The sequence below is a fragment of the Musa acuminata genome, chromosome BXJ3-9 (assembly GCF_036884655.1).
Source record: "Musa acuminata AAA Group cultivar baxijiao chromosome BXJ3-9, Cavendish_Baxijiao_AAA, whole genome shotgun sequence".
NCBI lineage: Eukaryota > Viridiplantae > Streptophyta > Magnoliopsida > Zingiberales > Musaceae > Musa > Musa acuminata.
The window spans coordinates 41,643,914-41,671,104 of NC_088357.1; the positions used below are offsets into that span (position 1 = coordinate 41,643,914).

The 27,191-nt window shown below is 40.2% G+C and overlaps 2 protein-coding genes across 2 annotated transcripts; both read right to left on the minus strand.

Annotated features, from left to right (window-relative positions):
• Positions 1–9,089: 9,089 nt before the first annotated feature.
• On the minus strand, positions 9,090–15,079 carry LOC135650109 (receptor protein kinase-like protein ZAR1). Its single transcript, XM_065169257.1, has 4 exons — positions 15,005–15,079; positions 14,767–14,831; positions 10,809–13,370; positions 9,090–10,291 (listed from the first exon to the last, which is right to left on the minus strand). The coding sequence occupies exons 3-4, from the start codon at positions 12,301–12,303 to the stop codon at positions 9,642–9,644; spliced, it is 2,145 nt and encodes a 714-aa protein (XP_065025329.1). The 5' UTR covers positions 12,304–13,370; positions 14,767–14,831; positions 15,005–15,079; the 3' UTR covers positions 9,090–9,641.
• On the minus strand, positions 15,057–25,059 carry LOC135650110 (phytochrome-associated serine/threonine-protein phosphatase-like). Its single transcript, XM_065169259.1, has 10 exons — positions 24,829–25,059; positions 23,348–23,494; positions 23,177–23,244; positions 21,962–22,019; positions 21,612–21,722; positions 21,352–21,402; positions 16,017–16,160; positions 15,853–15,945; positions 15,620–15,691; positions 15,057–15,336 (listed from the first exon to the last, which is right to left on the minus strand). The coding sequence occupies exons 1-10, from the start codon at positions 24,907–24,909 to the stop codon at positions 15,253–15,255; spliced, it is 909 nt and encodes a 302-aa protein (XP_065025331.1). The 5' UTR covers positions 24,910–25,059; the 3' UTR covers positions 15,057–15,252.
• Positions 25,060–27,191: the final 2,132 nt, after the last annotated feature.

Here is a 27,191-nt window from a genome sequence, read left to right on the forward strand (position 1 = left end):
TATGGAAAGGGAAGAAGCCTGATCTTAAAGTAGTTAAGATTTGGGGCTGCTCTGCCCATGTTAAAAGACACAACCCCGATAAGTTAGAATCAAGGACAGGGCGATGTAAATTTGTGGGATACCCCAAGGAAACTTGTGGGTATTACTTCTATCATCTCGAGGACCAAAAGGTCTTTGTAGCTAAGAGAGCAGTGTTCCTTGAGAAGGAACACATTCTTGACGGAGACAGTGGGAGAATGATAGAATTGAGCGAGGTTGGAGAACCAAGCTCAAGCACCACTCTACAGCCCGAGTCTGTTCAGGTATCTAATACACAAGTTTCAACTTTACGCAGGTCTGATAGAGTATCCCATCCTCCTGAGAGATATGTGGGACATATTAGAGCAGAGGATGTAGAGGATATTGATCCTCAGACCTACGAGGAGGCTATTATGAGTATAGACTCCGGGAAGTGGAAAGAAGCCATGAATTCTGAGATGGATTCTATGTACTCCAATAAGGTTTGGAACCTAGTTGATGCACCCGAAGGTATTGTACCCATCGGTTGCAAGTGGATCTTTAAGAAAAAGATCGGAGTAGATGGAAAGGTAGAGACCTATAAAGCAAGGCTAGTGGCTAAGGGGTATCGTCAAAGGCAAGGTGTTGACTACGACGAAACTTTCTCACCCGTAGCAATGCTAAAATCCATCAGAATTCTATTGGCTATTGCAGCACACTATGATTATGAGATCTGGCAGATGGATGTGAAAACCGCATTCCTCAACGGGAACCTGGAGGAGGAGGTGTATATGATGCAACCTGAGGGATTCGTGTCCAAGAACTACCCAGATAAGGTGTGTAGGTTGCTTAGATCCATTTATGGACTAAAGCAAGCTTCCCGAAGTTGGAACATAAGATTTGATGAGGCAATCAGATCTTATGACTTCGTTAAGAACGAAGATGAGCCTTGTGTATACAGAAAGGTAAGTGGGAGCGCTATTAGCTTTTTGGTGTTATATGTGGATGACATCCTCATCATTGGAAATGACATAGGAATGCTATCCACAATAAAGGCTTGGTTATCTAGACACTTCTCCATGAAGGACTTAGGAGAAGCATCTTATATCTTGGGGATTAGAATCTATAGAGATAGATCCAAAAGGATGCTTGGCTTGTCCCAGTCCAAGTACATAGAAACTATTGTCAAAAGGTTTGGCATGGAAAATTCCAAAAGAGGTCTCATACCGATGAGACATGGGATATCGCTTTCTACGAGTATGTCCCCAAAGACTCCAGAAGAAAGGGCGAACATGGATATGATACCTTATGCCTCAGCAATAGGGTCTATCATGTATGCCATGCTATGTACTAGGCCTGATATAGCGCATGCTCTGAGTGTCACGAGCAGGTATCAGGCGGATCCAGGCTTGGAGCACTGGAAAGCAGTAAAGTGTATCCTTAAGTACTTGAGAAGGACTAAGGATCTTTTACTAGTATATGGAGGTAATAGCCTTAAGGTTGAAGGCTACACTGACTCAAGTTTTCAGTCTGATGTCGATGATAGCAAGTCGAATTCAGGGTATGTGTACACCTTGAATGGAGGAGCAGTGTGCTGGAAGAGTTCCAAGCAAGATACCACTGCTGACTCGACCACAGAGGCGGAGTACATTGCTGCATCAGATGCAGCAAAGGAGGGAGTCTGGTTGAAGGAGTTCATCACAGATTTGGGAGTCGTGCCGGATAGTGAGGAGCCGATTTCCCTATATTGCGACAACAACGGGGCAATTGCTCAAGCGAAGGAACCTAGGTCTCATCAGAAATCTAAGCATGTTCTGAGGAGGTTCCACCTTATCAGAGAGATCGTGACCCGAGGAGATGTAGCAGTGGAAAGAGTTCCATCCGAAGATAACATTGTAGATCCACTTACAAAGCCATTGTCTCAGATTGTCTTTGAGCGTCACAGGGGTCTGATGGGGATCAGACACATAGGTGATTGGCTTTAGGTCAAGTGGGAGATTGCTAGTCATAAGTGCCCAGCAAGCCAATCACGTGAGTGATGGCACGTGTGACTTGATACAGAATCTTTTTGCTTATTATATTTTGGCATATATCACTTTATAACTATTGCATAAATGCATATATATTGTGATGTCCTTGGATTTGTGCAATGGGAATCGGATCGTGATGAGATCACGATAATGAGATCGATTCACCTTTAAACACATATCCTAAATAATCCCGGTCATAGGTTACTCGAGAGGGACATCGTGATAACCGGATAGACTGGTGTGCTGTATACCCGTCCATATGATGGATGCAGCTGGTCTCATAGCTGCTCGTGTAGGGACACTAGGGATACAGTACAGGTGCTCATTGGAGAATGAGTTCACTGATTGATCCGCTTACGGAATGCTGGATGGTTGATGATGCCTTATTGTCAGACAACGATTCCGTAGTCCTAGTGGTGTATCTGGTTCTTAGACTTGAGACACCAAGGATGTCCTGTATGAGTGCTCCACTCTTTGATACCAGACTTATAGGTTTGGCTATTCCCAGATCTAGTACAACTGGTCATTGGGAGTGGTAGTCGACCTTACGAGGGCTATTGAGTGTCGATAGAGGATCATCCACTCTCGGTATCATGAGAGGAATATCCCATGTGTTCTTGCTCAGACAAATCCCTGGCCAGGGTCATTCGGGTTGAGAGAGAAAGAGTTCTCCGGGAGAATCCGATTAGAGCGAGACTCGAGTAAAAATCGTATGGGTCTGACAGCACCATGCTCAATATACGGTCTCTGGGATATTAGATGGATGAGGGACTATAGGTACATGGTAACTGAGGACAGACAGGTCCAATGGATTGGATTCCCCTGTATCGTCTGGGGACTACGGCGTAGTGGCCTAGTACTTCCGTAGTCGATGAGTCGAGTGAATTATTACAGAGATAATAATTCACTGAGTTAGAAGGAGTTCTGACAGGTATGACTCACGGCCAGCTCGATATTGGGCCTAGAGGGTCACACACATATGGTAGGCATTGCGATGAGTAGAGGTTCGGATATGAGATATCCGACGGAGCCCTTGTCTTATTGGATGCAGATCCAATACCCACTAGGGAAAGGACCCATTAGGGTTTTGACATGGGATCTCTATAAATAGGAGGGATTCACAGCCTCATAGGCTAGAGTCTTTGCTTGCCCTTCCTATTCTCCTCTCCCTCTCCACCTCAGAGTAGGCCTGGAGTTTTGAGGAGCGTCGTCGCAACCCTGCTGTGTGGATCACCGCTAGAGAGGAGGACGCTTGACCTCCTTCACCCTCTCCTAAGGATCTGCAAGGAAACAGGGATATACGATCTCCCTAGGTAACACAATCTCTATACGCAGTTTTGTGTTTTTGCGGATTTTGCGCACCAATCTTCGCACGACGATGAACATCTTTTTGGGAATCGGGGATTTTTGTTTTCTTGTTCTTCCGCTGCGCATATGATGTCGCCCCCCCCCTTATGATTTCCCAACATCTTCTACTCCAGTTACAATGCGCCTCTTGGCTTCCAACTGCTCTCTGCTGTTGTTTTTGAGTCGTCAAACCTTTGATCCGCCATGCTGCTTCAACTCACCAATGACTCTAACTCTGGTGTGGGGTTGGCTGAGTTGTGTTGATCATTGTTGATTCCTATGGATCCTCCAAATGAAGGAAAAGACCATCCTTACTGTGCTAGTCTCTCAAATGCCTCATGCTGTTTGAACTGGGTGGATGCTTGTTGGAGCTTTTAACGAGCATCGTCTCGTAAACTTCTGAAGTTTTGGGTCCTTCCTCCATAAAATTTGCCCATTGACTCTTCTTTCACTTAGTTGTCACTTCCAAGTAGGTTCGCATCACTTCCACTTTCGATTGGCATTTCATTAGGAAATGAAGCGGACAATCTACTCTCAGTAGCACCAATCACCGTTGGTGATGATTTGACAACTATTATCTTCCATTATCTTCGAAGAGGCTTTGAACTTGTGCAGAGCTCCTCTGCTGGATAGATAAGAGAATTAGGGTACTCGATTTCGCCCATTCTCTTAAGGATTGAGAAGGCAAAGGTTACTGGCCTTTGCCTTCTCTTTGCTCACACTTCTGAAGCACTTGAAGTGTTTGCACTCCTTGCATTGAGTTAGCTACTGTGATTCACCTTCTCAATGCCATCGAACTTCTGGAATGCAAGAAGTTTTCACCCCAACTTGGAGTAATTCTCTAATAGATTTGGTCGTCTCTAGAATTGTACCGTCTTCTCCATCAACCCTGTTGCCTACTCCCCTGAGTAGCAAAGGTACAGCACCGCGTACTGCCTGCTTCGTTCCTTGGTCATGCACTCTTGCATGACCCGAAGTCCTTCACTTTCGGCTATTTTGACGAGAAGCTCGTTGACACCAGTCTTACGAAGTTTCTTGGCCTTTGCCCTTCAGCCTTGTCTCGGTACTTAGAGATTTGCCTCTGCATGCTCCGCCTCCTCGGCCCCTTTTACGACCAAGCGCTCTCCCTCCATGAAAGCAAGGGATCAATGCCTTTTACGGAAGTCCCACCTCTGCGGTACCATGGCACTGCCATGCCCATGGCCCTACTATCCGTCACCTCGCATCTACATCCCTTTTCTTCACGATCAGTAGATATGTCTCCGTGGCACTCCTATGAGTTCACCTCCATTCTAATTGATGCTTGATTTTGGGTAGCTAAGTCCCTCTGGACTCATCGTCACTTCCTCGCCCCTTTCAACCCCTTGCTTCAATACCTCTGTGTTATCCAAGTAGCTCCCTTTGGTCGATGGAAAGACTGACTGCAACTCTCATGCATGGCCTCTACCATCACGTTGTAGGGTTTGCACCAATTCTATTCTCCTTAGCTTCCTTAGTAGCAACGTTCGCTTACTGGACCTTGTCCTCTGACTTGTCGGGCACCCTTAAGCGAATATGAGCTTTGGAGCAGTCCAACTCTCCAGCTGCTTCGATCATACCTCTGTATGATTAAGTTCCTCCCATGGGACTCACTGGTACTTGCATTCGAACTTTTCCCTTGGTGGAACACAGCCCCCATATGCTGATGACCAAGGCTTTCATCCGATGCAAAATTCGATGCACGTACGAAAGACCCACCTCTGCGGTACCATGGCCTTCACTCCTTGAATCCATAGCCCTTCTTGTCGTCGTATTGTTCACCGAAGTGGAGCTTCTAGTAGCTCCCGATCATACCTTCGTATGATCTAGTCCCTCACGGGACACATTCATGTGTATCACATTGCCACGAACTATTCCACCACGATCCGCTGCACCATGTCGCCTCCTGGTAATATCTCCATTGCATTCTGATCCTTGTGGGATGAACTCGAATTGTGGTCCCTCCATGTGTGGCCTCTGCCAATACATCGTAGGGTCTCTTCCACCTTCGATTTTGTTTGTTCCTTTGGCAATCGACCTTCATCCACTCACTCTTGGGTCACACCTAGATGAAGCACCGCTCTAGGACAGTCTGTCGCCTAGTAGCTCCCGAAGTCCCTCGATTTCACTGCAATTAGTGCACCATTGTTTGGATCCTGGGCCTTTGCCCCTACCAGCACAATCTTCGCTACGCACTGCTTCCTTCATGGCAACTTGAATGGCAACACTATGACATATTCTTCAAGAGTACCGGCCTCTGCGTCCTCTTGCCCCGTGCTATGGCCTTCCGAATCCAACTTCGCCTCCGTAAATTGAGACGGCCATCACATGCTTTTCCGAGATAAGGTGCATGTGCCTAGAAGCTCCCTTCGTCTTTGGCACCATGCAAGATAAGTCAGCTCTGTCAGAATGAAGGACCCATGGAACAACATGATCTTGTTCTTGCCTCTACAAGAGTTCATGTCCTTGACCTCTGTCCAAGGAAAGCACTGTGCCTCCGCTCCATGTTCCATCTTCTATGTTGGCTCCCTTCATGCGGCTTGGGTACTTTGCCAAGTTACACCCAAGTGCTCCGCTCCTCGTTTTTGCATTGAGTTGATGGTGGCCCTCGCGCCCACTATTCCACGGGTCAGCCCTCCCTTGAGTCTGATCTCATATCGACTCCAAGTGTGCCTTCATTTGTGTTGCTTTAGGTCGCTCCCCCACTTGATCTCGCAATGCCTCTACTAATGCATTCTCTCGAGCGAGATCATGCGACGACTCCTCGCCACTTGCTCAGTCCATTGAGCTTCGTGGAGTTGTTGTTTGTTGAGGTACTCCTCCTCAACTTGTGAGATCCGTCTCACATGATTCTCCCTCTGGAGAGCCGGGACTTATCCCTCCTGGATAACTGTCCCGTTGGAGCAACATCTCTCTTCGTTTCGGAGACCACCATCCCCTTGGACTACTCCGATCTACTGAACAAACTGTGCATTGTTCTACCTCCTGCAAATGCACTTGCTAGATTACGACTCCACGTCAATATAGCTCCCGTTGCACCACTCAATGCCTAGTAATATGCTGAACTTGTTGCACACTTCAACCTCCTACGGATGTATCCTTTACATACCGAAGAGAAAGTTTCAATACTCTATGGCGCCGAGTTTCGGTCGCCTTGGGATGGCCGCGAACATTCCATTGTCCGCATACAAGCCCATGCATGAGTACTGAATTCTTTGAGTTAGCAATTCCCCTCACCTCTGTGAGCTTTGCACAACTCTTTCGATCGCTGAGCAACCTCATTCCACCTTGGATGGTCTCATCCTTTACCAAGTGCCTCGATTGCCTTAAGCACCATCAAGTATAATTGTCAGCGTTGAGACGTAGCTCAAACTTAGCCATCCTAACCTTTGTGTGCTCTGCATTCTTCCAAGCTTGTCTATTCTCGTGGTACCTCTTGCGCGAAGGGTTGGTCATTCCTCTGAATGCCAATCTCATATGCCCGCTCCTCCAAGCAACTCCTTTTCCCTACATCTCCATGCCCGTTTTACCTCAAACGGTCGCGCGTGTGCTGACTGCCCTTAACGCAGCCCCGCTAGGTCCCCTACATTTGCATGCTAAATGTTTCTATGAGTGCTTGTCCCACTCTGATACCATCTGTCATGGACTTAGCTGGTTTTGCCTAAGTTGTGTGGCACCCTTGCATATCCATCCGCAAAAGTCAGCCTGCACGAAGCCTCCCATGTCCCTTAGAACCCACAAAAGAGAGAACGGGTTAGAGAAAATGCCTCATTCGGGATCCACAAGCAAACATTTCCGAAAACACTTCATAGACAAAATAAATTACAAACAAACTTTACAAGTTTTGAACAGTTACACAACAAAGGGTAAAATGGTCCATTACAGATCGAACTAAAATGGGACTATTAAGCCTTCGGCTATCCCTCTACATGCTAGTCAAAGTATGAACATACCAAAAGACACGGACATACATAAGCATTACTCAAACATCTTGTTTAGAAGTTTGTCCGTGACAGTTAGGTCCCCCACATTTGCATGCTAAGTGTTTCTATGAGTGCTTGTCCCGCTCTGATACCATCTGTCATGGACTTAGCTGGTTTTACCTAAGTCGTGTGGCACCCTTGCATGTCTGTCCGCAAAGGTCAGCCTCCTCGAAGCCTCCCATGTCCCTTAGGACCCACAAAAGAGAGAACGGGTTAGAGAAAATGCCTCATTCAGGATCCACAAGCAAACATTTCCGAAAACACTTCATAGACAAAGCAAATTACAAACAAACTTTACAAGCTCTAAACAGTTGCACAATAAAGGGTAAAATTGTCCATTATAGATCGAACTAAAATGGGACTATTAAGCATTCGGTTGTCCCTCTACATACTAGTCAAAGTATGAACATACCAAAAGACACGGACATACATAAGCATTACATCAAATATTTTGTTTAGAAGTTTGTCCGTGACCCCATGGGGCCTCTGGGGTACCACACTCCAGCATCAATCTTTGGCCTCCTAACTATTCTTCATTTGGTGGGCAAGCGTTCGCTGCTCAGGGTCATCGGTCGATCGTGGGAGAGAGTTGGTGGGGTCACAGGCAAGGGCAGTTGCAATGATAATGTCAGCTGAGCAAGCTGGGGGATGAGGGGAATGATGGTTTGCATCATCCCAATCAAAGCTTGGACCTGATGCGTAAGGCTAAGGAACGCCTCGACGGAGCCGATGAAGGATCCCATGCTCCCCCCGGTGAGGGAGAGCCCAGGGTCATTAAACAACCTCTAGTAGCAACTCAGGGTCGAGGACGCAGCATTTTCATCTACGTGTTGAGGGAGAGGGAGCTATCCCCCATGGCCAAAAGTGGAAGGGGTTGCATGTGTCTCTTCTCCAGGATGCTCGCCGAGGTTGGTCGGAGGCTAACATTCTTGCGACATGGGCCCTCCTTCTAGCATCAAAAATATTTTATTATTTTGTACCTTTATGTAGTGGCCAAGGTGTCAGCACGACTTAGCCTATCCCGAGTGCATAATATCACCAAGTGGAGGCTGAAGATCACTCCTTCAACTATTCGTCGAGTGCTTGCACACAGGTCAGAATCGGGAGGGGGATTCTCGATTCAACCCCTCAGATGCTTAAGTCAACAAAAGTTAGAGATGGGACAGTTGGTGTGCGTGTGTGCATCTCTAGTCCGACCCCAACGTTGTTCCAAGGGTGGCTTTATACCTATTGCTATGTGTTAACGTATTTAGCTGTTAATGATCGTCGACGTCTTCATACGCAGGTGTTTAAAGGCACTATCGCTATAGGTGGTCAGCTCGTATGCTGGGACATGGGTACAATCTAATTTGTCCTGTCCTGTTTTATTCGGCGTTGCTTTGTGCCTCTAGAGTAGCTCAGGACAGGACTATGTCGCTCCGTACAGCCTTGAGTAGTGTTGATGCAGTGTGCTGGCGACATGGATGATAGGTGGCTCAATGCACTACATTGGCTTTGGAACGTCATGCCAGGTCCACCGTGGTAGCCTACGTATCCGTGCAGTGAATTTTTTAATATGCTGTATCAGATAGCAATAGTGATCTCCTTCCCATAACAGTGCTAGAATCCAGACAAGAAAACCTGCTCATGATGAAGTGCACAAGCTTCCATGGGTGAATGGAACTAAGAACTCTTTTGGTCCACACAAAGCTTTTGATGGTGAGCCCTCAGGACTGAGATCGACAGAACGGCAAGTCCACCATTCAAGATGGTGAGCCAATACTAAAAAGTTAATGGTTGACAGAAAGGCAAGGCCGCCATTCAAGAATCAGAAAGAATATGGTCTGCTATATCAACATTGTTTATCATCATAGAAGAAGCAATGACTCCCTATTCTACATCCATTGAAACATGTCCTATATTATTGCGAAGTAGCACAACTTCAGTAAAATGCCATGATAATGAAATTTAGCAAGATCCAAATAAAATAAAGACCTGGAATAATAATGGTTACAAGCATTATTGATCAATTAAGGCACACTAAAAACATGGCAAGATAATCTAAGGAAGATATGCCTCAGATTTGAGCTAATGAACAGCAAAGCCCTCACCTGGCTTGGTTAACATTCTTCTTTCATGGTGGCACACTCCAATGATTTAACAGATTGGCACTTGGAAACACAGCATCTTTGCAGAAAACTCAGAGAATGATCAACAATGCAAGAAATGGAGAAAGCGATCACTTCTTGGATTCAGACTGCAGTTTTCATGGTCCTTGCGCGCACCACTAGTTTCTGTTGATCAATCTTTCGAGAGTATCAGTGACATGCCTCATTGATGGCCTCTTTTCGGGATTAGCTTGAACACAAACCAGAGCAATTTTCAGCACCGCGATAATCTCATCTTCTGTATCCAATTCCTGAGCTAGAAAAGGGTCCAACACATCTGAGAGGGGTTTCTTCTCTTCGATACATAGATGAAACCAACTAACCAAATCCATTTCCACCGTCTCCAGAAGAACAAGTGGAGACCTGCTGGAAATAAGTTCTAATAGGATTACTCCGAACGAGTAAACATCCCACTTCTGAGATGGTTTCAGCATCATCGACGCCTCAGGAGCCTGATAACCTGATCCTTTACTCATGATGGGACCGAATGCAACATCTGAGTGTTGGCCTTGAATTTTCTCAACAGCTATTCTGTCTGATTGCAGAAATGGAGATCCTCTTGCTATGTTAGCCAGATGTCCAACCCCAAAATTTGATATGTAAGGTTCCATATCCGGTCCGAGTAGTACATTGTTCGGTTTGAGATCTCCATGAACATATTTCTTTGGACTAATTTCATGCAGGAAAGCCAAACCCTTTGCTATTCCTTTCATGATCTTCAAGCGTACTTCCCATGATAGTGGTGTAGAATTCCTTGTTCCAGTTTTCCCTGTCATTAGCCACAGTACCAAGAAATACACTAAAATAAAGAACTAAGTGTGCATATAAAATTTGAACAATAGGAACATCAGCCAAATTTCTCAAGAGATGTGAATTATACTAGCATGCCAAAGTGCTAGTATAATTGTTTTAGTATTCCAATCTGGTACCTTCGAGCGACATAAAAGGGTGCTTCATCTCCAACAGAAGAAAAGACTACAAGGTGAAGATAAGCTTGAGGAACAGGAAAGTGAGAGTTTAATGTAGTAACTATGTTAAATTATAACATCTAAAGATGCAAACAAGTACCCAACAAAGGCAGCATATCGAGTTCTAGACAATGATCTCTCTTTAGAAATAGTTTAACCTGAAGATTTTATGGAATGAAGTTCTAGACAATGGATCAACCCCTCATAAATTACAACCAAGGTTATCAATATATAATTCATCAGATCAAAAATCATCTGCACTATGCATAAGCAAAACCCTTCAAAATCTGAAGAAGAGATAGTCGTCAGAGCTCATACCATGAATCACGGCAGAAAGGTTGCCATTAGGAATGTAATCATAGATGAGCAATTTTTCGTTGATCGACCAGTAATAAGCTCTTAGAGTAACAATATTAGGATGTCGGACCTTTCCAATCGCTTCCACCTCGGTTTGGAACTCTTTGAACCTTTGTGATCCTCCTTCCCCCAGCCTCCTTACAGCCAAAGTCAGTCCATCATCCAGCACAACCTTGTAGACGATACCGATCCCACTTTTCCCCAAAACAAATGCCGATGCCTTCAAAAGTTCATCAAGATCAAATGGCACATTCCTATCTAGTGACACTAGCTCATGATGCTCGATACTGTCCGGTGAGGTCTCAGAGTCCTCCTTCCTAAAGCACATGCATTCCTTCCTGCCCTTTGGCCTCTTCTCAGAAGTCTCTCCATCTTCCTTGGTCCCAACTGAAGCAATTGCCTTGCAGTAGAAATAAAAGAACACCAATGCAATCAGACCAATTCCGACCACATCACTCGCCACAAATGCGATCACTGCAGCGTTACTCAGTCTGCTGCTGCTGCTTCCGCTGTGCGTGCTATTTCCCTCGAGTGCCGGAGGTGAGTAATTGATGGGACGGAAGGGGTTTGACGATGGCACTTCGGCAGGACACGAGTTCTTCAATGGCGGGCCACAAAGGCCAGGATTTCCGATGAAAGCCGTCGGTCCTCTGTTCTCCATAGCACCATTTTGCGGCACCGGCCCACTGAGATTATTATAGGTGAGGTCGATGTAGACCGTCTCCGGCAGATTGCCGAGGCTCGGCGGGATTGAGCCAGAGAACCTGTTGTGGGACAAACCCAGCGTTCCTTGAAGGTTAGTAAGATTACCGACGTCAGTCGGAATCGGGCCACTGAATCCATTGTAAGAAAGATCAAGCTTTTCCAACTCTGCAAGGCTGCCACCAAATCCAAGGGGCAAGGAACCGGTGAAGTTGTTGTGACTCAGGACGAGGGCCTTCAACCGCTTGCAGTGGATCAAAGAGCTGGGTATCGGGCCGGCGAACAAGTTGCCGGAAAGGTCCAAGCTTTGGAGGTACAAAAGCCCGCCAATCTCCGGCGGGAGTGAACCGGACAAGAAATTCCCGTAAAGGACTAAGCTTTGAAGCTGCCGGGCGGCGAAGAGGCTGGCGGGGAGGCTGCCGAAGAGCCTGTTGTTCCTGAGGTTGACGTGCCTGAGGGATCGGAGGGAAGCAAGAGCAGAGGAGAGGTAGCCCACCAGCTTCTTCTTGGGCAGGCTTAAGGCAGCCACTGAGCCTCCCCTGCATGTGATCCCATTCCAGGAGCAGGGATCCTGGTCGGAGGAGTTCCAGTTTCGCAGGGAGCCAGCGGGGTCGTCCCTGATGCCTGCTTTGAAGGAGATGAGAGCTGTGCCTTCGCTGTTCAGGCCACCAACAACAAGGAGAAGAGAGGTGTTGCAGAGAAGGAAGAGAAAGAACAGAGGACATGGTAGTAACGATGATAATGACGAGGCCATGGGTAGAAGAAGCCAAGGAGTAGACCGTTGGAGAAGCAAAGAGATACAAACGCAATATGAACTCTGTTCCGAGGGACTTGCCTTGTGATGTTGAGAGACCACTAGAGAGAGGAATGATGGCTTGGGAGTTGCGATGAGGGTGTGACGGTTTCTGGGTTGGGCTGGGAGAATGGAGGAAAACGAGGAAGTGACATGAAGAAGACCGACTCACAGTGTGTCCATAGGACTGTGGTCCCTCTCTCTCTCTGTCTCTCTCAGACCTCAGCCTCATAAACACGTTTATACGAGCATTGGACCCTCCCTCTCTCTATGCTTTGGAGCGCCATGCATCGTTATGTTAGCAAAAGTCTCCATAAAGAGAAGACTGCTAACATCGAGTACCACCGTGCAACCAAAACCAAGTCTTTTTGAGTAGGTTCAGGAAGCTGTGTGTGGGTTTTAGGAGCACGTACCAAAAAGTCACCTGATAGCTAAACCCCAGCATTATTGTTTGTCACCAACTTTTGTTACTCCTGCTCTGACTGTGCTTTCCGGCCTTTCTCCGCGACAGCCTCGCAGAAGAGCTCGTTACACATCAACATCATAAGTGAATCCAAGGTTTAAGCAGTACATCTCGTCCTTGAGCTATGCTAGTAGAACTAAGGAAACAGTCGTCTCTACAGTCAAGTCAAGCACGATGACATACAGTAAAGTTATCCGGACGTCACCTAACTGTGCCTGTGCGTTACTTCATCAGGGATTACTGCTGTCTGCTACTTGGTCGTATGATCACCTCGTCAGGGCACATAAGATACCTGCATATACTACTACTATGCCTGAGACGTAGAATCTAAGCTCGTGAGCCGTCTTCTTAACGCAAGCAGAATCCCTCTCTCGAGGCTCCTTACTTTCTTTTCCACACATTTCTGCCTCAGAATCGAGACTCCTGTGCCCTGCAACGTTTCCCACTTGTCGACAGAGTGAGCTTGGAGTGCCGATAGCGCGCGCCCGAGGCGGGTGAAAACGTGTCGGCGACGACCAACCGGGCGTTTCCCCAAGGCTTGCAGGCTCGTAACGTCGTGACCACGCTGAGTACAAGATTGACAGATTATGATATGGGAAACGATTAAATGTTTAATTTTTGGAAAGATGATGCCAAGCTTTCCATTATATTTATATAGGAGTTGGTATGATGAGATATAAGATGAGATACAATTTTTTTTCTTTCGGCAGTCAGTTGGACTGCATTGTATTCGGATTTCTAGCATTATGTCACCCACCATTATTGGACTTGGAACATTTAAGATTTAGCCTGAATAATACTGCCTCCTCACTCCAAGACCACCTCCTTCTCTCATTTTGCTGCCTCCTCCCACTCTCTTGGTTCTCTCCTCTCTCATCCACCTCCCTCTCCTTTATACTTGATCATAGATTTCAACATAAATATATACTATTTGAATAATTAATCATCCTAAATTCATAAAAAATAATATTAAATATATTACATCTCATCCTAATAGTTTAAAAAAAAATTAAATTATTTTAATAAAATTTTAAAAAGTTAATCTTGAGTTAATATCGTATTACAATAGAGTTACACTCGATCACAAATTCAACCTAAAGATATCTCATCTCAAAAACTAATCATCCTTAATTCATATAAAAATAAAAAAATAATACTAAACATATTATCATTTCACCTCGTAATTTTGAAAAAAATTAAAAATATTTGATAAAAATTTAACAAGTTACACTTGATCATCAATTCAACCAAAAGATATCCTATTTAAAAATTTATTCACCTTAAGATCATAAGAAATTTAAAAAATAAAACCAAATATCTTATAATCATGTGCTAGTAATTCTAAAAAAAATTTAGATTTGTTTGATGATAAAGCCTTACTACAATCGAGTTATACTTGCATTACACTCTATGTTATGCTCGATATACACTAATTCAACCCGTACCCATGAATTGACCTTACCCGAACCATGATGGTCAAACTGAACCCAAACTGACCAATGGATCTACAACTTGAAATAGCCGATTCAAAGGTAGTATAATTTTTTTTAAAAAAAATTCTTAGTAAAATTAATTATGAAAACGTCATCCAATAAAAACCAATTACTAAGGCCTTCTTATGATAAATTGCTAAACCTATATGCATGTACGACTCATTGTACATGCATTGACTCTGTGGCCCTGGTGTCAAATTAATGGATGGGGCATAGAGAAACGTGTCACTCATCTCGTCCTTCACTTTGCCTGTGGGGAGCATCAAATGCATGCATCTAACCCCTATGTGGTTGGGATACTATTTCTACTGTTTAAATAGACTGGCTAGATGAGGACATTGCATAAGATGGTTTAAGGAGGCTAAGGCTGTATTCCGTCATCTCAGTTTAATAAAAGGTAAATATTTTTCTACCAAGGTTTCGCTTAATAAACAGAACCTTAATGACAAGAAAAGTTCACACACTGACCTCAAGCATAATGGCCTGCTTTTTCTTCACCATGAGAACCTGCATCATTTCCTCCACCACGTAGCCTGCATTATATACACTAACCAGATTTTAAGTTATATTTTATGACAATCTATTTTAGAGAATCACAGGAAATAGGAATGATGTTCAACATAACAACTAAATTTAGTGACAACTGAAAAATAGACCCCTGAAAAAATTTTCATTAGATGAAATTTCATCAACAAGATGTACTAACCTTTGAATGGCAAGAAAATGGCGTAGTCAAGACATACATGGCAAGAAACAGCTGTAGCAAGTATCATAATACAAAATATATGCAGCTAAACCAATCAGCTTCCAACATATGTTAGGATCTGATCAGCAATAATCAACGTATCTGAAGCCCGTCGAACTCTTACAATGCTCGTCTTACAGGTTCACGCTCATGTCTGTGGCATGAATTTACGAGGTACAGAAATGAAATCAAACAATCTGTCATCTGCCTTAAAGAAAGTAAGGAACCCCCGTCCTCGGCCCTCGCATTTGATTATTCTCCTCAGTTTCAGTGAAGAACTTCACCTCTCTTTCCTGTTTTCATGAAGTAATAGTTAGATAAAGGATAGGAATGCAACTGTTCAGATCACATAGTTAAAGTGCCATTCATTAAAGGTAGCTTTCTTCGTCTATGGGTTTGATTTGGATCACTCAGAAATTTGAAATCACTCAAGTACCTCCACAAGTTTTACACATTCATAAATTTTGATAACAAACTTAAATGCAAAAATCTTAACAAACATCAAAGGTGCATGGAATGAAAAAAAAAGTTAGAAAAGGCAGAACACCATTTAAAGCATAAAGGTCAATATCATACCATTTTTTCATTGAAACTCAATATGGAAGCTACATTCCCACACCTGTAACAATAATTAGGCGCGGACCAAACCTGAAGACCAAGAATTGTGCAATCTTCAGACATCAGAGTTCAGGAAGCTAAGAGGCAAGATCAAAGTCACAACTAAGAAATTGAAAAAACTAATTAAAAATTAGCTAACTTTCTGCCATAATTAACATGGGAAGCACTATTTATGCTACTGATGAACTCACAGTTACAAGCCCTTTGTCAAACATGTACTTCAGGCCTTCCTGGACCAGCTGATGTGCCCGACAAACAAGATCAAGCTTGTTTATGTGATTAAACTATAGAACAAACATGAAACTTTTGATCAGTGGAAATCAATTAAAATTTCAACCCAGAAAATTTTGTTTACCTCTGCTGTCACCCTTGATCCAAAGAGCCAACCTGCACCTCGAGGGCTGACAGCCCATGTATCAATCTCCTCTGGATCACTCCACATAAGATCACAAAAAGGACCTTCATGAGGAATTTCACAGTTGCGATCAATAACCCTTATCTGTTAACCACAAGGAAATTAAAAACATTAATGAGATATATAATCTCTGTCAAACAGTTAAGACACTCCCAAAGATCCCACATGATGAAAAGGTTTATACTGATTCTACACCTACATGAGGGTCTGAGATTCTAACTAGTGTTTTTAAAAGTACTAAGCGCCAAGGTTCTAAAACGCCCAAGGCGCTACGCGCTCACCTATATGCCCACCCAAGCGAAGCAAGATGCTCTAGAATATTAAAATATAAAAATATATAATACAATTGATAAATATGATTATATAAATAAAAATATGATATTAAATTAAAAAGATATGAGATACCAAGTCACATTGTCCATCTTCGAATAACAAAAATATCAAAAAACTCAAAACAATAAAGTTTTAAATCAAATTCAATCATCATCATAATCAACATCGTCATTCTCAAACTTATCATCATCTCTCTTCCTCTTATCCATCTTCATCAAAATATATTTCTCCTCTTCAACAATGGTAGGAGGTGACCTTGAGGCTTTTTGCACCTATTTTTGCTTTCGTCATCGATCTTGTATATGTCTGTAATCTCCAACACATGAAGCTCTTGCCATATCTCTTCATATCAAGCTATCATCTTCAAATACAAACTCATCTTTGACATCTTGCAAGTCTAGTCATTTCCCCCACCAGCCATTTATTTGAATCATTAATGTCTTGTAATGAGATTGGATCAATATTATTTCACAAATCATAATGAGCTTTCAGTGCTTGATTTTACTTTATATAAACCAGATCATGTAATTGTTGATGCTCTAATCAATTTTTTCTTTTTGTATGAATCTATCATATCATATGAATTAAAAATATATTAATACATCTATCTTAAAAAGAATAAATTAATTAAAATAAAAATATTCTTATATATTTACATGTTCAAAAGCACTCTAGGTTCACTCACAATCTGTAGAACTATGAGTCACACTAAGAATTTTGATAATCAATTACTACAAGTTCGAGGTAGAATTTCCAAATAGATTCTACTATTCAGTTGTAAAATTGAACTTTATTATTAACAATAGCATACTATACATAAAATTAATTATATAAAGTTATAAATACCTAGGGGAGTACTTGCCCTAGATCAAACTACCACAGGAATTCCAAAAAGATCATCGACATTCTTATATAAAGATAATTCACATATGATCTTATCTTGCACCTCAAGGTTTAGAACCAATCCTGTAATGCACTTATATAACTCCTTTACAACTTAATGAAGATGTTCTTATAAAAAAGAATTCTAGGTTTAAAGTAATGGACGATTAAGTTGACAATCCCATCTTTCATCAATGATTGCAAATATATTCTTATACTTTTTTTCATTTCCATCAAAAGACTTTTGAATTGTTTCTTTTGCTCTATCCATAGCCTCAAATATATCTCATTGCAAGCTTCTTTTCATTATCTGGCAACTGAATGACTCGAATAAGAAGGTTCATTACCTTTAATGTATAAACTATAAGATTCCAAAAGGACAGCATTAAGTTAATATCATTGACCCTCTTGCCTTCCGCTTTTTTTGTCCATATTTGCTTCTTGCCTATAAATTCTTATCAATTCCTTATTGCCTATAAATTATTTCATCATATTCAAAGCCCCGATATGATTATAGAGAAATCCAAAGACAAAGATTGCTCTTTCTAAAGTCTTCTTAATGTCAAGAATCTTTCCAATATCTTCCAGCATTAGATTAATGCAATATGTCATATATAGAGTTCAATACAAGTGTTATATTTTTACCTCAAGTAATTTACCTAAAACAAACGATAACAAAATTGATAAGACTTGGGAGTTACATAATTTTTCCATTTGAATCGAAGACATAGAGCAATTTAAAAATTCAAAATTCAAAAGATAAATCTTACCAACTAACATATAGTTGCTTCCATTATTGATTATAACTTAGACGAACATTTTGTTCACCAATTTATTCCATAAACTTGTCAAACAACTCAGATATCTTTTCTTCAGATTGCATAAAAGAAGATGCATATATTGACTTCACAAACATGTTTCCTAAATAACAGTTGATCGTAAAATTAATTATATTCCTACGTCTCCTGTCGGTCCAAGCATCTGACATAATAGAGCAACCATGCTTTACCAATGATTCTTTGTGGCCCTTCAATAAGTCATTTGTATAATCCAACTCTTTCTACAATAATAGAACTCACAACTCATAATAAATTAGAGATTTTAATACATCACCATATCTTCCAATTGCTTCAATAATCTCTTTAAAACTATCCAAATGACAAGTATTAAGAGGAAGTCTAGCCTGACAAACAAAGTAAGCAATATGTTGCATCCTTCTTCCCCTTATTTCCTTATCACAAACATCACTTATATTTGTTTGTCTTAATTTTGCTCTTGTTTGACATTGTTGCTTCCATGATCCTTGATACACATAAGTCTATCAGTCCCTTTTTACCCTTCTTAACAATCAAGACTTGTTTTTCTTTTCTGTCATATACTCTTTTCCAATTGGCATTAATACTTTATGAATAATCTTCTTCTTCATCATCTCTAATATGTTGAACATCATCCTCGAATAAAATACTATAAGATTCGTTCCTTTGTGTCTTTTTTTCAGTTATAAAAGCTAACAACTCTTCTTTTACATCAAATGGACACTTCTTACATGTTGATGCATTCTTGAAGTTCCCTACTTGATGTTGTTTTGCACAAAAAATGCCACCTCTAGTAATCTTCTCACAGAAGATACAAGTAAATACATTAGGATCTCTAGGATCCTTTAGATAATTGTATTTCCAAGCAAGATAATTGTATTTCTTGATTTTTTTTATGAATCTTCTGGATTGCTTTGTACACTTGCTATTAATATTGAAACACTAATAACAATTCTAAAAAAATAGAGATCAGCAGTGCTAAATAAGGACTAATAACAATTCTAAATAATGATTAATAGTGCTAAATAAGGATTAGTAATTCTAAATAAGAATTAGTTCTAAATAGGTTAATATTTCTAAGGATTGATATCAATTTTAGTTTATTATATCATAATAGTAGTTGACACTTAACAATAGTTTTAATATCAGTTAAGGATTAACAATTCATTGTCAACAGTATTTAATCCATTGTTAATAATGGTCATAATAATAAAGAGGGAGGAAATGAGTCACTGACGGTAGAATGTGGGGAAGGAGAGGGCAATGGTGGAGGAACCTTTGGACGACAACAATGGCGATGAAGGAAGCTATGGACGACAACAACAGCGAGGGAAAAAACTGCAAACAATGACATCGACAACAGAGGAAGCTACAGATAGTGACATCGGGGGCAGAGGAAGTTATCGGTGGTGGAGGAAGTTATGATCCTATCCCTTGATGGCGGAAGGAGCTGCAGACAAAAGTAGCAACAACAAAGGAAACTGTGCACGAAAGCTATAACAATGGGAGCTTCGAACCCATCCGTTAGCAGCAGAGGTAGCGACGGGACCAAAGGTAAGTCAAGGTGGCGAAGTACCTAGGGATTATAGGTCGAGGGTCACAAAGGGGTTTAATATTACTATTTATTGTGCTTAGTTGGGTCAATTGAATCAAGTTACTATTATATGCTTAATTGGTTCGATTGAACCAACCAAGTTACTGCTCAATCAAACCAGAGTTGACTATCTGGTTTGATTGCCAACCAGGTGCTCACCTGAGGTGCTAGGCGCTTGGGCTCAGGCGAGCGCCTAAGAAGTGCTTCACTAAAGCGCATCGCCTAGCAACTATACAAGGTGCTTATGCCTCGTCTCGCTCGAGCACCCGAGCTCCTTTTCATAACAACAATGCACAAGCATGACTTCGTACTTCAGCATGTAAATTTTCTATTTAATACTTGGACTACCATTTCTCTCTCGTGTTTCATGTCAAAAAATGTCATTTGAAGAGAAAAATTCTCTTTAAAATTGAATTGTCATGTACTTTTTAGTTGTCTTTCTTACAAACTAGTAGGTTGGTCCTTCATCAAAGGGTTGGATTAGGCTAACAACCTCATATGATGATGTCAAACATCAGAGTCTTCCCTTAGATGCAATAGGATGGTGAAATTGACCTCAAATTCAAACAGATTGCCTCTCAATTCAAATCAAAAAGACATTCTAGATTATGATGGACTCCAGCTAAAGGGATAGAATGATTTATGTGGCACGACTGAATGCAATCTGGATTTGAAATTTACCTCAATTTCAAATAGGAAGCCTTTTGGTTCAGATCAATAGATATCTAATTCCTGATTGGTCAGGACGTTCTGCCAAACCTAGTTGATTATCGTGGACTCTAACTGAGGGAATAGACTGTTTACCTGGCATAACTGAATCCAGTTTGGATTTTTTTATATATTAACTTCTTGTTATTTGACGGAAAAAGAAAGAGACTGAAGACATGATGCAATACAGCTAATTGAATACTAGCACCAAATCCAAAACCAATCGTAAAACTGATTCCATATCATGAACCTTAAGTGGATGGCTTCAAGATTCCGCTAGAGGTAATAAATCTAATTGATCTATCCATTACTGGTATATCATACACTTGGAACAAGGAATCGATGTGCATTTTTAACTCATAAAAAAAACTTGATTACTGCCAAGTACATAGTGTGACAAAGAGCACATTTTCCACATGGGAGTAACAAGGATACTGGGAGAAAAGGGGTGCAGGTAAATGAGCAGGAAAGAATAGAAACAAGAACAACCAGAAATGGGGTCACAAAAGAACCAACCGAGTGAAAGAGACTGCTAGTAGGTAAAGGACACACTCCCAGAAGCTGTTTTACATAGACTTGGACTTATTCTTTTAATCACCTGATGTGATTCTTTTTTTTTTGTTTGTGGCTCTTTCTATTTTGGTAGTACCATAAGCGCCAGCAAGTTGTTTCAGGCCATAAAAATGGCAATAACTAAACCAAGATAAAGTATATAGTCCGCTGTTTTCTGTTGCAGTGACGTTTGATTATTCTCACAATATAAGTTGATAATTATGGGAAGCAACAAAGACCTTAGTTATCCTAGAAGAATCACTGTGGAATCATAATGCAACCAATAAAAATTTGACAAATTTACATAATATAAAATAAATTATGAACTAAAGGAATTAAAGGGCCAAACCAAAAACTTTATGGAAACTGTTAATGCTGAGAAAAAGCACACCTGATCAATTGTTCGCACATCTGGTGAAAGGCCACCATGGACACAAAGCACCTATATTGAAACATGATATTGGATAACTGATAATACAAGGGGAAGAGAAAAAATTATATTTCTATGTCAATATAAATATATGCATTTATAATAAAAACAGATATATTCAAACATATTGTTATTTAGTAACAAATAATATGACGGGGAGGAAAAAAGTTAAATTGCTATGTTTACATAAATATAAGCACTTAAAAAGAAAACAAGCTTACAGTTCCATCTATGATTGCTGATAGAGTAAGGTAGTCAAAAACATCTGTGCAATACCGCCATGCATTTGCATTCCCATACTTTCTCTGGCATTCATCATAAAATCCATACACCTAAGAGAAACATTCATCATCAGCAATAAACAGGATAAAAAATCATACAAATTGTTTCGATTGTCCAATAACATTGTATCAAGAACAATAAAACATGAAGAGAAGAGATGCAATTAAACAAGGCAAAATAAATATCAACTAGGACATGCATTTTAAAATAAACTCTGTAAAAGTTCAACTACCATAAAACTCTGTCTTGGGGCCTATAATAGTCATCATCACAGTAAAAGATTGGATACCTGTGTTAATTGCCTGCTTTCATGATTGCCACGTAAAAGAGTGATATTTGCAGGGTACCTGATTAAAAAGAAGATAAAAATTTCAATTAAATCATAATCAATGTTCTTCTCAATGAAAAGGCTGTAATAGCCAAAGATAAGAAAGATAAAAAAAGATTAATTAGACATACCACTCCGAAGATATCAAAATATTTATTGTTTTTTTGCAACTATAACAATAGAAACATAAAAGATACACCATTAGAATAAATAATAGTCACCAAGGAAGTCAAAGATTATGTTCAAAGAAGCCTAAGACTAATGTCTAAAAATTGATGTTATGCGTACAAGAATAATTACTTTTATTGTGAACAAATTCAATCAGAAATGCAAGAATCAGAACATTCCAAAATACAACATAATGAAAAATTGGCACCAAGTATTTCAATAGTGATCTTAAATAAAAAATAACAAAAGGAAAGCTTGTGATGGCATTATAACTCATAATTAGGCCTACAAACCATCTCTAATGTTAAATTAGTTTGAAAAGCAACAGCCAATGGATGGATATGCATGCATCTTTAGTGGCACCTAGCAAAGCAATTTGGCATACAACAAGAATGTCAAAATGCAAAGTTAATTAATTGAATCTGGAACTTAGAAAGTGACACATTCCTCACATATAGATCATTTAAACAAACATAAAAGTTCAAAAAACATAATTATCTGTTCCCAATTTCCATCACTGAAGGTGGCGTCCATAAACCATATGCTATATTTCATTTTAAAAAAATTGATGCAGCTCATTGTTAAAGTGGCACAATGAATAGGATAGAAAAAGGGAGAGAAAATTGAAGAAAGAAGTGGGATTTTTAAAAAAGAATTTAAATTTTATCTTCTACAACCACCTCCACAATAAAATGATCATGAACACTACAAGAGTTAATATCACAGAGTAATTGCTCTTCAAATAAGATGTGCAATGATTAAGAGTTTGGACTTTGGAGCAGCTGGGACTTTCAGATTGGGAAGATACATGTTTAAGAAAAAGAAAGTTCCAAATTAATTAAGAATGGAGATGACAGTTATCTTTCATAAATGTTTATAGGATAAAAGAAACAACAGAAACTTGTGCTGACACATCTACTTCCTGATTCTTGCAAAGTCATGCATACAATATACGTAGTAGAAAAAAGATTGAAAAAACGAACAACACTACACCAATATAAATTTTACCTGGCTTTCAAAAGCAAAAGAATTGTGAAAACTTCCAGACTGTTATAACCACGATCAACAAAGTCACCCTGGCAGTGATGTAGGGAAATTTTGTACCATAAATTCATATTGGTATTCTTACATAATAAAATACATAAAAAATCTTCAATTTTCTTAAAATGAGAAATTCACCATGAATATGTAATTTGTCTCAGGAACATGACCTCCAGTTTGAAAAAGTTTCATTAGATCATGAAACTGACCATGGATGTCACCACAAACAGTTACAGGGCTATTAACCGGCTGTACATTTGACTCCTCAATAAGAATCTCCTTAACCTGTTTAGAATAAAAATAATAGTCCAGAAATTTAAAAAAAATATGATTTACAGAAACATAAAGTCTACCATTTACAGAAGACAGATTAAGGATAAAAGAAAATGTTATATTTTTCTTGGATAAAATCTCTTGTCAAATATTTTGGAAGAGATTATAGAATCAGTACACATTTCTGCATATCTAAATTGGAAGCATGATGTCATGCAGATGTCAAGAACACCTAAACAAGAGATCAACCGTAATATTAGGTACTGCATGTCGACAACAACATGGAGAAGCGACATTAGCATGTGAAATTATAAACACTGGTTTCACTAACTTTCACGTTGTCCATAGAACAACTGAAGCAAGAAAATTTCTCCTAAATATTTTCTGCAAACAATGAATTCATTGTTTGAAACAATCACTATAGCACAATTCTATTAAAATTGGACTAACTTGGACAACCTAAAAGTGCAATAAAGAATGAAGACCATTTTTATATAAAGTCAGCCTAGACAGAGCAGTTAAGAAAGAAAATTAAGAGGGGAACGATCGAGATATTTGAAAGATAATTGATATTAGACTTCTCATAGTATAAAAGGTAATTGCTAAAGAAGAAAATTGGAAGGTAATTGATGGGGATCAGGTTGGTTGATTAAATATCAACTTCCCCTGAAACTACAGTTAATCTGAAGCCATGAATTTTCCCATCAACCTTAGCTCTCAGCCAAGCAGAAGAAATGAAACTTTACAAACCATGACTTGAATTTTGCTCGTAAATAGTTAAATTTTTTTGTCATCAGATAATTATACATTACATTTATGTGTTAGACCTGTCACTCATTTACTTGGGAAACTAACCTTAACAATAGCTTCAAAACGTGTGCATGATTTAGAATAGCTCTGTTACTCCATGCATCCGCTGTTCATTTCACATCGAAACATCAGCATCTAGAGTAATCCAACCAAACTGGTCATTCCTTCATGCCTACATCCTATTTCCCAATCTATCACATTATAGAATCAAGATTTTTCAAGGTTTTCGTTTTTAGCAACGCTCACTATTAAACAAAACATTTTCTTGCAAAAGAAAGCGATATATTGGGAATTTAAAGAGCTATCGGATAACAAGAACCTAAATCATACAAACGAATGATTGATAACGAAAGAGTCATCAGACAACAAGAACCCAAATCAGACAAACGAATGATTGATAACGAAAAAGATAAAGATACGATATGAGGGCATATCATGAAACCCTAACCTCGCATCAAACCTAGATCTAGGATACAAAACAGAGAACAAGAAGCAAGAAAATGCTTAGGCAAGAAAAGAACGGTGCCCTAGCGTACGTATTCGCAGAGGAGTTGTAGCTCGTGTTCCTCCAGATGCTGCCCTTTCTTCACCTTCGCGATCCACTGATCCAATTCCATCACGGAGAACGCAGGAAACCGGTGGATTCGTCCGGTATCGTCCTTCGTCGATTTAGGAAAAGAGGGGGAACCCAAGTCGAAGAGTTTGTGCAAAGGGGCCAATGGATGTATAGACTCCGCCGTGCTGTGCGAGCCCTTTTTTTTTTCTAGCATAAAGACCAAGAATACAAAAGTCGTGTTTTCTTATAGCGGCCGACACAAACGTATTGATGATTATAACGGGTATTTTCCTTGTGACGGTCACGGATGACACGGAAAATTCTCTTTTTCCAACGGGCTTCTCTTCTTGGTCATCCAAGGTGAACGAGAGATATTTCACCTTAGAAAGGAACGATACACTAAGGGAATTTGTCCAACCCCTTAACTAGGAAATTTGGTTAGGTGGTTCGATTTAAATTTTTTAGATTATTTTTTTAATAAAAAATCTAATGATAGTTTATTTTAAATATGATTACGTGGAGCATAAGTCAGAGTCTTATTCTATGGTTTTAGTCACTTACCATATGTCTCTTTTTTTTTTCATCCTTCGTAGGTTGTGGAGCAATCCTCTTTGGGATTGGAAGACTCTATAGCTTTTGTCAAAGGATGTGTCTAAGGGCGTTAGAACCGAATATCTATGGTTCCTTGATTAAAGTTAAAAAAATAATGATTCGTAAAACATCGTGTTGATCAACGAGACGAGTAGGCTAGTGTAAGAGAAAATGTCGAAGAAGCATGCGATGTCACTAAAAGCTATTGCTGAGGAAGCATGTGAGACAAAGGGAGACATTGCTCTCAAGAATCTATAGATGGTTATTCTTGTATATTGATGGGTACCTCAAGGAGGACGTGATGGATGGTTACTATGTGGCTTGGGTAGTGAGACAATTATTTCCCAACCGATAGTTTGACAACTACCTCCAAGTAGATTTTTCATTATTTTACTTTTGATATCTTGGAAGTTGTGGCTCTTGCTTTTGCTTGCTAATGAATCAATCAGTGGATAGCCCGGTGCCTAGGGTAGTGGGATAGCTACCTCTTGGGGTGACTCAGGTAGTGTGACAACTAATTCTTTAGATTCTATTCTTGATCTTTTGAAAATTATAGATCCTACCTTAGAAGGTGGGCATCAATGATGTAATAGTTGTTGACCCACAAATAGACCTTAATGCCTTAATTCCTATGGTTCCTCCTTCACAACCCAAGTAGTAGCCTATGCATCTTCGGTCCCCCATTTTGATTAGAGCTGGTGATAAGATTTCTAAGCCTACCACTTCAAAATCTTCCTTTTACCCTCTTACTGGAAACTATCGGATCGATTTTGTGTGGCTTACCTATTATGGAAGGTGTGGAGGTTCTTAAGGATTTACAAGTGTAGCCATCTGACTTACTTGATGATACTCATATAGTGGATATTCCTCTAGCCAAAGTGGCCTAACACTCACGGGGGGTCGCTGAGACTAGACTCAAGGCTACTGCATCTTAGTTGAGTCAAAGAATACTCATAAGCATAGGACATGAGGAGGTATTTCTTTCTCTTACTCTTTTCGTTTCTTGTGAGGTGTGCCCTCGTCCTATTAGAGATTATCTCAAGTTTCTTTTGACCTCTATTTTATTGGATATTATTGTATTGTAAGAAACACATGTTGATGTTTCTCAATTTGATGAGTTGATTCGGTATTTGGGTCGACATTAGTTGAGCTTCACCCACCCTACTAAGGGAGCGTCCGGGGCAATACTACTAGCTTGATCTACTACGAACATGGTCCATGTGCTTTCTAACCATTCTCAATGTATTTATGCTATCATATAACTAAAGAATTATTCTCCTTGGCCTTTTGGACTTAGGGGCTTTTGGCCTAAAAAAAATACATCTATTGCAAGTTTTGGTCTTATTAGACTAGGCTTTTGCCCATCCCTATTAGATTCAACTTTTTTATGATTCATCTATTTCGGATGTGTTTTAAACATTGCTTGATTATGTTTTTTATATTGATCCTAAGCGGTTTAAGGATTATTTGTTTAGATTTCAAAACATTTAGATTAAAAATAAGAAGTTTAATGATGTGGTTTAATCTAATTAGTCTAGGCATCTATGTTCCTCTATATTTGTAGCCTCTATTACTTATAACGTCAAGTACCTTAGGGGGTGTTTGTCCTGTTGAAACTCGATATGTTTTGGGTACCTTAATGTGCAAGCATCTAAGCTTCAAGCTAACACTACTTTAATTAAAATTAAGGAGGCTAGTTTGGATCTAATCTAAATGAGGTTGAAGGTAATTAGTTAATTTATTTACAGAATC

Excerpts from the sequence above, each read along its gene's own strand:
- LOC135650109 (XM_065169257.1), bottom strand. The coding sequence starts at position 12,303 with ATGGCCTCGTCATTATCATCGTTACTACCATGTCCTCTGTTCTTTCTC. Across the intron at positions 10,292-10,808 it reads CCTTTCTGCCGTGATTCATG|GGAAAACTGGAACAAGGAAT; the intron begins GTATGAGCTCTG and ends GGCTAATGACAG.
- LOC135650110 (XM_065169259.1), bottom strand. The coding sequence starts at position 24,909 with ATGGAATTGGATCAGTGGATCGCGAAGGTGAAGAAAGGGCAGCATCTG. Across the intron at positions 23,245-23,347 it reads AGACAAATTACATATTCATG|GGTGACTTTGTTGATCGTGG; the intron begins GTGAATTTCTCA and ends CATCACTGCCAG. Across the intron at positions 22,020-23,176 it reads CTTTTGCTTTTGAAAGCCAG|GTACCCTGCAAATATCACTC; the intron begins GTAAAATTTATA and ends CTTTTTAATCAG.